Source organism: Anarrhichthys ocellatus, unplaced genomic scaffold (genome assembly GCF_004355925.1).
Source record: "Anarrhichthys ocellatus isolate YVR2014 unplaced genomic scaffold, GSC_Weel_1.0 scaffold36, whole genome shotgun sequence".
NCBI lineage: Eukaryota > Metazoa > Chordata > Actinopteri > Perciformes > Anarhichadidae > Anarrhichthys > Anarrhichthys ocellatus.
This window is the reverse complement of record NW_022280066.1, coordinates 1435776-1448195: the sequence shown is the minus strand read 5'-3', so window position 1 is coordinate 1448195 and position 12420 is coordinate 1435776. Positions and strand designations below refer to the sequence as shown.

Genomic DNA, 12420 nt, shown 5'->3' with positions numbered 1-12420 from the left:
TGTGTGTGTGTGTGTGTGTGTGTGTGTGTGTGTGTGTGTGTGTGTGTTGCGTATCGTAGTCTGCTGTATACCAAGGTGAAGTTGGAGTCGATGTGTAGAGGACCAGAGGAAGCTCTGCTCACCTGTAAACACATGCTGCAGATCTGGAAGAGCTTTTACAACCTTACCAACCCCAGGTACGCACACACACACACACACACACACACACACGCTCCTTCAAATGCAACGACTTAATATGTAATGTGTAAATCAGTTGTTAGCATCTCAGTCCAATCAAAAGAAATCATCTCTGTGCACAACTGCCAAAAACTTATAAAATGTACGTTTATTTATGTTTTATTTATATGTACATGGAGATACTGTCTGTGTCTTTCAGGGTCAGTAGTATTTATGTAGTTGAGAATCAGAGGGTAATTTCCATTTACTAAACTAAACAAAGCTTGTTAGTCATATTAGTCATTATTATATATTAGTTAATCAAATGGTATTAGAAAATTTTAGAAATTCAAAATATAATTTTATAAAATCTTCTAGTCTTTTAACGATAGCTCTAATCTAGTTTACATCATTATGAAACAGCATTTTGATCACGAGTCAGGTCCAATATCTTGACCATATTTCATGTTACGTCTTTTACTCTTCAAGTCAAATATTAGCATGCTAATGTTAGTTTTGACAGTCGATTCAGTTTGCGACAGTTAAACCTGGCAGTATTAATGTTGAGCAATAACTAATCTCTTTTTTTTCGAAGTTTTGTTTATTGAAGTTTTCAGGGATGACATGGATCAGCCGTTCAGTTTTTAAGTTTCAGTGCCGACAGAATATGTTCTATATTGTTCCATAATATTAGGTAAAAACAACAACAGATGATAATAAAAAGTGAATAAAAATGACAAACAACAAATAAGTAAATTAAATAAAAAATAGAGATAAAAATAGAAACAAAAATTAAATAAAAGAAAGATAGCAATAGTGATATTAAAAATCAAAGTAAAATGATTTAATTAGAAATTTGTAAAAAAATAAATAAAATAAAGACAAATAAAATAAAAATACAACTAGTAAAGGATAAAAGAGAAGATTAACAATACCATACTTTTCTACAGTAGGTATTACTGTTATGTGGATACCCTGAGTTAGCGTTTCATAACAACTAATCTCCACAGAAGAACCAGTCTGTGTGCTGCAACCCATTTAAATGTAGTGATGTGTAAATCTGTGTGTGTGTGTGTGTGTGTGTGTGTGTGTGTGTGTGTGTGTGTGTGTGTTGTTTGTTTGTGTGAACACATGTTTCTGTGGCAGTGATTCTGGGCGTGGCAGCAGTCTGTTGGACAGGGCCTTAGCAGACAGACGACAGCTCAATGCCATGACTCTGCCTGACTTCAGTGACCCAGACACGGGTAGGCGCACACACACACACACACACACACACATTGGCTCCTACTCAGGAACCCTCAGGACCTCCCCAGTGAAATTAATACAATTGTGCTGATTGATTTTCAGTAAACACAGTTTATTGCTCTCATCTAACAGTGACCATATTTTCTTTTTTGTACAGTTGTCAATTATGATTTGATTATGAAAATGTCATCAAGAGTGAGATATGTCTTCCTGCTTCTTGTTTTTGTATCGGTCCATTCACCCTCATATCTAGATATCAAGGGACAACATTTGCCAGTACTCCAATATTGCTTCATTGACATTTGTTTCCTTTTTGCTCATCAAAGAGTTATCATGATACCATGTGTCACAAAAATTATAACTTTTCAATGTGAGAGAATTTTAGAAATATTGTTATATATGCAGATTGGCAACCAGTGACCTGTATGACTTCCCTTTCTTTATTCCTTGATTTATTGAACCCTTTTCTGTTTTATTACCTTTGTTTGTTTCAGTCTCAGGTTCTTCCTCTTCTCACTCTGGTTCTGAACCGGTCTCCCCCACTTCCCCATCCACCATTTCCACCCTCTCCTCCCCACTGTCCTCCCCTGCTTCCCCTTCTTCCCCTGTCTTCATCCTCCAGCCTCCACCTCCACCCAAAAACCCGTCCTTCCTCCCTCCTTGCCCCCCCCCTCCTCCTCCTCCTCCTCCTCATCATCCTCCTCCTCCTGCTCCTGCACCCACCAAGACCAGGACTCAATCCTTTTGCAACCACGTCTGTCTCCGACAGCTCTCTTCCAATTGTAATCCGCCTCCACGTCCACTCGGCCTGTAGCATGGTGTGGAGAGTGACTACCAAGTTTTTGGGAGAATTGCTTATCGATTTACTCGTGTGTTTATTAATGAGAGCATTCCCGGTGTGTTTTGTTGCCCCGGTGCTCTGTGCTAAACAGCGTCTTGATAAATATTAATATCAACTAGAAATATCTCGGTGTAGCTCATGTTAGATGTTTTATTATTTTAATTCAATATTATAAATTGTATTAAATATGTCACTACACTAAATAGGAAAGTATCATACTTGTATAAGTTTATCATACATTCGTTTGTAGCTATTCATGTTTCATGTTTATGATATTTCTTTCACATGTTATCAGTATAATATGACAGAGTTTCTGATAACCGGGGAACAGGTTTTGTCTAGCTGAACAGATAAGGCAGAATACTCGTACATCAGGATTACCTCACCCAGCTCTATGTTACTGGCCTTTACTACCAGTTTACAGAGAAACAGGGGGCCACACGGGGCAATAGACCACAGAGCATTGACGTCAACTTCATTTCAAAATGAGCGTCCACCACTGATCTGATTTAAGCACTTTACAAGATTTTACTCACACATTCTCACTAAGATTTTAGACCAGGTGAATCTTGCATTTGACCCGTTAACCTCACGAGCATGGACAGCCAGTTTCAAACTAAACTGACTAACCCTTACGGATGTGCTTCAAAGTCTCACCTCGATCTCCGAGCTGCTGTAACGTGTAGAAAGGAAAGGCTTTGGCTGTGGATCAGAGTGCAGTGGAGCCTTGATAGATCTGCTGCAGTTGCTTTGTGTTTTTTGCGACTTGCTCAAGGTCTCAGGTGAACTCGCTCCCTCGCACACGTTTAAACTCCACTCACTCGTAGTTGATACAGCTAGGATTTCGAGATCAGTTGGGTTCTTTTTTGATACTACTGAAAATGAGCTTCACATATTACAGCTTTGCTGTCTCTCCACATCTATCTGCTCTTCCCTGCTCTCTTGTTTTTGCTACTATTTTGCCTCCTCCTTTCTCTTTCTCGGTTTCTGTGAGGATTATACATTTGAGCCAACACTAATTTGTCTGGCTTCCCGGTTACACCTTATGTTGTCTCTCCGTGTTGCCATCTCTTCTACTAATGAGGTTTGCACTGGAAAATACCGGTTGTTATTTAGTTAAACCGTTTAGCTGTATAGTAAAATCTGTCATTTTTCTCCGTTAGCCTGAGAACAATTACATGATTTAAAACCATGACAATAAGTCCACCACAATGATCACAATTACTGAAAATCTGACTGGATTGTTTTGTTGCTGCATTGATAAGTGAGCACTTTTGTGCGCATTGTCATTCATCTAAAACGTTTTGTGGCGTGCATACGCCCCTAATTTCAATCCAACTGTCCTGAAATGCAGAATACATGTAATGTTACTCTGCACTGCCTCATTCTGAGCATGTGGTTCAACCTGCCAAAAACAAGCTCTCCTGAGTTATTAAGCAGAAACACATGAGCCTATTTCATCATTTTAGTTAATTACACTCGATGGCTATCACTACCAGTAAAAGTGCAGATTTGCTGCTCGGTAAGCATTTATTTGAACAGATTGCATAAAAGAGGCACAAGTATGAAAGCTTGTCTCATGTTATGTGGTCTAAAATACTGCTGTGAAGAATAGAAACCTCATTGTGCTCTTCTGTCTTGCTTTCTGGAATCAGCGATCGTATTGATTTGGATATTTCTTTTCTGTCTCGACCTCTCTTTCAATCATTAACAATCGTCTTTCTGTTTTTTTCCCATCCTTCCGTTTTTTTCAAGGCGGTCTTCAGGACGCTAACACTCTTGGTTTTTCCTCCATGTTTTCTGTTTGTAAGTAGCCATCTGACCTCTATTGTTCTGTCCATCCTTTGGTCCCTGTTGACCCTCCTTTCCCTGACGAGGTTCCGATATTCTGTATGTACAATATCTGTACAAAGAAAATATGTACATACATCCTCTGCTTTAACTTGATGTCTGCAGCCAGTTTCCAGGAGAATTGTATTGAATTTCTATCACATTGTTGGTATAAATATTTAAAGGAATACAACGACTTGAAGGAATATCTTGAGTATTGAAAACCGTATTGTGCACACACATTTTTCAATTTATCAGAACACAGCAATGTGAAAGTATTCAGGAAACCAACATTGTGCAGCACATTGAGTAATAAAGGGCAGATGGAGGTAGCATTTCTGACATGTTTATCCTCTTCAGTCAAGCAAAAGAGAAAGCAAATGCTCACAGAGCAACAACAGAACGGAGAGGAAGAAGCAGCTTCCTGCATGTAGCACCAATCATCTGTGAAATGTAGCCGTTACAAATGATCCAAGTTGTTTACAGTCATTTGAGTGACATAATCAATTGATATCTAACAAGGTTGTTTGAGAATCTTGTTTGAGAGAAACAATATTTATTATTTTCACCTCTGTGCATCCATTACCAAGATTTTATTGGTTTACTGCCAGTTATAAGTAACACTTGAGCACACTGTGCATATGCTATCAATACAAAATTAAATTCTCATCATCTTGTTGCTGTTCAAATGTGCATTACACTGGAAGCCGAGGGGGAACACACACTAGCCCGTGTATGGCGTGGTGATTAGTGGCATTCTTTTCCCTGTAAGTCGGTGTATTCCTTTAATTTAGTGAGCAGCTTTAGTGCACGTGTTGCTGTGTGAATCGTCCACATTTTAGGCAACGTCACTAAAAGAAGCTTCGTTAGTCGTCTGTTAGCAAATGCATAAATGTCACTGAGTGAAGACTTGTTTCTATATTTAGTTTTTATAAAATAAATTTGCCCTGAAAGGCAAGTGAGAAAAGAAGCAGAAATCTGGTGATCCACTTTCTTAATTGTTTTCTCTCCTACTTTTATGACTTAAGAACAGGCAGAAATGATCTGCCATGATCATCTTTCTATGTTACAAATACATTTTATCCAAAAGATAGACATGACAGTTATGTTACATATCTTGCTCACACACATTGTATACGTGTTTAGAACGCATGGATACATTACAACTCATCCATTAGAAAAGGATCACCAGAACTTTGTGTCTCACTTGCCTCTCAGGGCTTCCGTAGTTTTAGTATTTATTTATTTTTAGAAATATCCAGTTGATACATTGTCTTGAATATTCGGGGCACAAAATGGCATAAGTGAAAGCAATCCATATGAAAATATACAGTACCATCTCTGTTCCTCTTTCTCCAACTCTGTAACCAATGAATCACTGACTGAAAAGCACTTCATTCCTTACTCGTGCCTTACTGTCTATATGAGGTATAAGCCTGACGGTGCACGATAACAACAGTGGGGAACAAAACAGACTGGATAGATATAAATACATTCAGAATTGATTCATAATTTGCGGAGCGTTTTCTTTAACCCTTGAGTAAATTGGCAGATAAAACAATTTGTCGTAAATGCCGCAGACACATAACTGTGCAAGTTATTTAGGATTTCATCAATACGAGTTTAACTAAGGGAACAATACATGTCTTGTTTCAACATACTGTAACATGTTTGAACGTGCTGCACAAGTCTGCGCTGCTGTATGCTGGCATCTAATATACTACTTCTTACAATAAGCCCTTCAAATCAGGCTGCTCAACTTCAAATCCATTTGTGTCGTGAGAGAGATCCTTTTTTAAAGCCACTCATCAGCAACACTCCCTTTACTCAAAAATACACCGTTCATATCAATGAAAGAAGTATTTTGGAGGTTCGATCACACTGTGGGAGACCGGACTAATACGAGAAGGGGCTGTGAGATATTTTATTAAAGTAAAGCTTTTATTAAAGCGAGCTGCGACCATCAGGATACAAAAGGCATATACAGTATGTATGTGTGATCTAGTCCCTTCAGGCTGTACTTGACGTGACTTCTGTAAAACAAAAGAGGCCAAAAGGGAAAATGAAAGTCTAGCACCGTCCTAATGTCAGCCATTATTTTTCCCAATCTTTTTAAGACAGTATCCACATTTTACAACATTTAATGAGGGGAAATGTATTTTAAATATGTTCAAATTATGAAAGTGGTTCTATAATTGATCCGAATTTCAATGTCACACATAGAACAGATCACAGTGAATTAAGTCATCTTAAATATTACATCTGGACATTTTATTCAAAATCATGCACGAAAATATGGAAAGAACAGTTCAAAGTTTCTAGACGTTTTGATACTTTGTTGGTCTTCATTGGAATCAGTTGTAACTGACACTCACAGAGCAACTCTCTACCAATCTATCATGTAGACAATAGATAGGTTGGCAATAGGGGATAAGTGGCATTTAAAAAATATTCATATGTATGTTTTATGTGACATTAGAAAGATATGATAATATGTGAAAACTATTCTGGGCATCATATTACGTTTTGCTTTCACAGATCTGCAGTGGGCCTCTGCAGTCCTACGTGGTGGCCATTTTGCGTCCCTGTGATCATTTTATGTAATTGAAACAAATAAACAAAATCCGGAACACACTTCTTTCAATTACTAATCCACAGAGTGCAGATTGGTGCAGTGTGTATGCATGGTAGTGCAGAAATTCGTTCATTTTGACCTGGTTAAGCTAGCGCCATAACACTGTGTGTTGCAGCGTGTGGAATGGTGTGGACTGATTTAAAGGCTTTAGGGCAGGAACAGAAAACCTTGTGCCCATGCGGGCCCAGAGTTTTGAGCTTTTAACTTCACCCAAACACTCCGGAGTTCACTGGTATGTTCCTCTCTTTCTGTTGGATGTTAAGAGAAACGGTGAAATCTGCTAGAGTGTTTGGCTGAATTAAAACCCTGCACTGTGGCACACGGCTGCCTAACGCTGCTGCAGTAGTTAGTCAGTTCCTCTAGGAGATGGCGTGTATAATGGTTCCACTTTCTCCCCCCCCCCCAGGCTCGGTTCATGCTACATCTATAGCAGCCAGTCGTGTAGAGCAGGCTCTCTCTGAGGTGGCCTCCTCTCTGCAGAGCAGTGCCCCCAAACATGGACCCATGCACCCCTGGATGACCCTGGCTCAGATCTGGCTGCATGCAGGTATGCAAACGTACATAACTGTCACATACGTGCAAGTGCAACAGATGCAAGCACTGGGCTGGTATTTTGAAAAGGATTGATTTGGGTTCCTGAGTGAAATACTTTATACTTTGGTGTCTTCAGGCCTTTCCAATCCCTGCTGATGACCCATGTTGACACTAAAAGGCCGTAATCTGTGATGTTAATGCTCATTGCTTCATTTGAAGGGGTCACATGCTAAAAAAGGATTAGGATCACTGATTTTAAGTAGATGATTGAATGGTACAAGTTTCAGCACAGATGCTGTCTTAAAGGTAAATTCTGGATCAGGTCAGATCGATTTCTGTCACCTAGTTCTGCCCAGAAAGGTCAGTGAGTTACATTTCCTGTATATAACTATATTTTTAACACTTGGAGTAATAGCCTTTTGCCTGTTACGACTCTATACTCCAAACTAAGTATGGTATGCTACATGCATCATTTTCCTGCTAGCATAGGCGCCATCAAACAAACAGACTTGAAGTTGCAATGAGTGTGCTGGCATTAGCCTGAAGGGCCGTGTATAACAGCAGTTTGACGGCCTTCGCAATCACGGCAGATTAGATTTGCTTTGGAGTAATCTCGAGCACCGATTCTCATTTCTGCATCCCCAGCAGACACAAACATAAGCAGACTGAAGAGTACACATAAACATGCAGACAGCACACACACACACACACACACACACCCATAGAGGTTGCTCGTTCTCCCGTTTATCTCTCCAGCTGCTTCCTGTCAGAGGTGGTCATTTCCAGCTTGGCGACACGGCTAATATAATCATCCAATCACAGAGCAGACGGGCAGACGGTTCAAACTCATTTCCTCTGTCTGTGTCGTTCGTTGTTCGTATCTCTCTGTCTGCACAGATCACATTAGATGTCCTTGATACTGAAAATGTTTTTCCTATTTATGCTGTTTGAGGGAGAAAACTATGCTTTCTCACCGCTTTTTCGCTCACATTTTCTGCTTCTCCATTTAGCAAATGTTTATGTTTTCACCTTAAATACATTTTGCTTTCTGTTTGTGGCTCTTCATTTTAATACATTATTTTAGTTTGAGAGGTTTAAAAATGTTACTTGAGATGGGGCAGCATCCTCTTTGTCCAACACAGCAACAGCTTTAATGGGAAATGTAGTCTTTATTTTATAAGCTGGTTACATTGACTGTTATCTCATTTCCTTTCAGTAATTATACCAAGCTGTCCGTTGATTGAACAAAGATAATGACGTTTGAAACTACTCCAAATTGCACAATGTCATAAAAAGGCATACTATGGTGTACCATAAAACATGGCATACAAATTGCATGTGATAGTATGCCATAAAAAGTCATAGTGTGCTATTCACTCAGTTAAACACTCATGTTTGCAATCTGTCCTCCGTCTGTGTTTTCTTTGAAAGCCGAGGTGTACACCGGCATGTCGAAACCCGCAGAGGCCTCGGCCTGCACGCAGGAAGCCTCAAACCTCTTCCCCACATCCCATAATGTACTGTACATGAGGGGGCAGATCGCTGAACTTAGGGGCAACATAGACGAGGCCAAACGCTGGTATGAAGAGGCCCTGTCCATCAACCCGACGCATGTCAAGACCATGCAGAGACTGGTAATACACACACACACACTTAGACTGTTGTTCTTCTGCTGTGTCCTTGTGTTGGGCAGCTTGGCAACATAACAAACCTTGTTCTCTCCGCATGCAGTGTTCGTAAAGCCTGAGGGTTTGTTAATGTCACACATATAACTAGGCCCTGAGTTTACGAGACACCACAAAGTCAGATACGCCAGATTCAGAATGAAGTTTGTACATTTTCAAACACTACCGCAAAAAAAAAAAAATAAACTAAATTTCCAAGTCCTTCATGTCTACAAAAAAATTCATAAATCACTCATAAATAAGACATCAGAAAAAATACCACCTAAATAATTAATCTAGCCTTTTTTCCCCTCAGGCATTTGAGAGAAATAGGATTTGTAGTGTTTTGACACAAAATCATCAGAGAATGTACAATCTAAAGGAAATAAGACACACTATCCATTTCACAGAGCTCACACAATCAGTTTCCTTCCTGAATATTCTTGAATCTGCCCGCCTCAGTGGCTTGAGGAGGAATACCAGGATAAACTGCGCACCTAGAGGTGCTTGATGAGATGTGACACATGATTCAGGGCCCTACTTTTGTTCAGTATACATACATGTCCTTAAATCTGGTCAAACGTGAATCACAGCTTATGAACGAGAGAGGTGCGTGTATCAATGGTGACACGTGTTGTTCTTACGGTGGAGGGTGCGATGTGTCCCAGAGTTTACCTGTTCATACACACTCTCTCCCCCCTCACCCCCACCTTCCCAGAGTAGAAAGGGAGGAGGTGAGGCAAAGTGGAAGTGCAGGACTGGTTTTATTTGCTGCTCCATCATCATATATTGCTAGGTGACGTGTCAGTGATTTACTTTCTGCAATTGAATAGAATTCCGCAACAACACGTGTAATGTTACAAGTCAGGCAAATGTATTGGTGCCAACAAGAATCATCAACACCAGTATCTGAGTTAAAATGCACAGCAGTACACATTCATCACAAACACGGCGACTGTAAGCCTAAACATGTTCTTCCTCTCTTTCTTCATCTTCCTCCTCCACCCTTCTTCTTATTCTCTCTACCGCCCCACAGGGTCTGATTCTTCACCAGCTGCAGCGCTACAGTCTGTCGGAAAAAGTCCTGAGGGATGCTGTGCAGGTCAACAGGTGTGTGTGTGTGTGTGTGTGTGTGTGTGTGTGTGTGTGTGTGTGTGTGTGTGTGTGTGTTTGCCAGTGCAATGTAAGTGATTATTATATTTTAGGTCACTCACTACAATATTTCCCTTTCGTCACTTCTATTTTTTCTCTCCTCACCTCCCTTTTCCTCTCCTCTCTTCTTCCTTTCTCTCCTGTTTCCTGCTCTCCTCTCCTTCTCCTACCTTTTCCTTCTCTCCTCCCCTCTTTAATAATCTCTCCTCATTCTTTCATCCCCTCCCTCCCTGTTTCCCCCTCTCCTTTTCATCTCTTGATTTCTCTTCTCCTTCCTCTTTTCCTTTTCTCCTATCCTTCCTGCTTCCCTTTTCTCTCTCTCATCACCCTCTCTCCTTCATCTCCGCCTCCTCTCTTCTTTCCTTCTCTCCTCCTTTTTTGTCTCCTCAGTACGGCTCATGATGTGTGGAACAGCCTCGGTGAGGTGTTGCAGGCTCAGGGAAACGCCGCCGCTGCCACAGAGTGTTTCCTCACTGCCTTGGAGCTGGAGGCCAGCAGCCCCATTCTGCCCTTCACCATCATACCCAGAGCACTATGAAATCCGCACACCGTCACAGTTCTAGCATCAGTACTGTAGCACAGTGGCACAAATGATGGACCTGCAAGCTGCAAACAGCCCGTAGACACACAGTATGCCTGCATGCCAGTTACACACACCTGCACAAAGGTTTACTGCCGTACCCTTACTGTAAATACACACAGAAACACACTGTATAGAAAGGCAGATAGTACACATAAACATACAGACACGCGTCAACCCGCCCTTCCCACAATGCCTTGCTGTGGCTGTGAACCCTGACTGTGTGTGTGAATGTGTGTGTGGGTGCTGACCTGCACTTTTTGTGTGCCTGTTTGTGTCTGTGCATGTACACCCATATCTGTGTATGTGTGCCAACATGTTGCCTGTGCATATTTCTGTCTGGCTGTATGTGATTTGTAGTATGCTGTGTGTTTTTGTTCATAGACATATATAAGATTAAAAGAGTTGAGTTCCTACTCTTGCGTTGCTAGTAGTCAGAAGCCTAAGAGTTTACATTTTGTTTACATGTTATTTAGTCCATTTCCTTTACGAGCCAAATATTACTGATAATCTCAACACACACACGCACACACACGTTCATACGGAGAGGGTCGCTGTTACTGTATGGCTGGCTCAGGAGCATTGACAGACACGATCAACCGATGACTGAGGAGTCAATCACTCAGTAAAGTCTAAATGCCAAAACACGGGCTGCATTTACACACACAGCAGATCAGGACGGCTGCTCTTTTTTTCTACATTTTTTGTTTTATTATAGCACATTGTCTCGTGTGTACAGCCTTTACATGCTCTATTTGTTAAACTATTAGAACATGACATTCTATGGTTTTACAAATGTTCCTGATATTGCACTATTATTCAATTTCCCCAAGGAAAGCTTTGAAACTAAAGGAATAGTTCAACATTTTGGAAAACTTGTTTTGTTTTTTTCTTTTCTTGCTCGACGGTTCGATGAGAAGATTGGTTTCCACTGTCGTGCGTTAGAGAGTGGAACGATCTAACTCTTGGCAAGAAATCCAATGAGCATATTTTCCAAAATGTCAAACCATTGCTGTAAAATAAATCCCATCTTTATAGGAATACTTGTACATATTTCGTGCTTTGGATCTGTTGGAGAAAGCTGATTTTTTTTTTTTTTTTTTTTTTTTTTTTTTTTTTAGCACGAGCAGCTGTAGTCACAATAGATGAACACATAAGAGTGTCAACTACAACTACAGAAACAGAAACTAGATAATGTTGCAGATAACCAACTCAATTTCATATGAATTTCAAAAACCAGAGCTCATTTGTGCCATTTATACATTAACAAATTGTGAGTAATCATGGGAGGAATCTGTTCCACAAATATTCTCAAAAATCTGATTTAATGCCGTGTGTAAATGCAACCGGTGATTGTGTTGTCTTTGTGTCCTGTCATGTTAAATACAACTAGATGAATATACTTTTTTCATTTAATTATAAATACAAAGAATTGTTGTTGTATATTTGATTGTTCCAAGTGTATTATTATTGCTATGGTTTTAGAAAGTAAAATATAATTCTATTTTCTGGTGAGTGATGTTACAGAGATGTTGATGTGAGCTCAGTCAGTGAGTCTTTAGTGCAGTAAATGAATGGCTGAAACGAGGAGGATTACAATGACAAAGATAATAAAAGTGGTTAAAAACATGTGGGACCTCTTTTCTGTTTGTTGTGTGTGATATATTGAAAACATTATTGCTGTAATCAGTAAAAAAAGCCATAGTATTTCTTCTGCTCATAACATATGCTTTAGATCCGATGAGATATGTTTTATCTGAAGGCTGTGTGTCTGTGTCTGTGT

The 12420-nt window shown here is 40.0% G+C and overlaps 1 protein-coding gene across 2 annotated transcripts in view; it reads left to right on the top strand.

The window, feature by feature from the left end:
- ttc7b (tetratricopeptide repeat domain 7B) overlaps nt 1-12266 on the top strand; it is a 23067-nt gene extending 10801 nt beyond the window's left edge. The window contains exons 16-22 of one of the 2 annotated variants that reach the window (XM_031866770.1): nt 60-176; nt 1303-1400; nt 3998-4048; nt 7114-7254; nt 8673-8875; nt 9942-10015; nt 10448-12266. In XM_031866770.1, the coding sequence (XP_031722630.1) occupies nt 60-176; nt 1303-1400; nt 3998-4048; nt 7114-7254; nt 8673-8875; nt 9942-10015; nt 10448-10595 (832 nt within the window). In that variant the 3' untranslated portion in view covers nt 10596-12266. The remainder of the gene's footprint in view (nt 1-59; nt 177-1302; nt 1401-3997; nt 4049-7113; nt 7255-8672; nt 8876-9941; nt 10016-10447) is intronic. The other variant, XM_031866771.1, reaches the window with a different exon arrangement.
- The last annotated feature ends 154 nt before the right edge of the window (nt 12267-12420 follow it).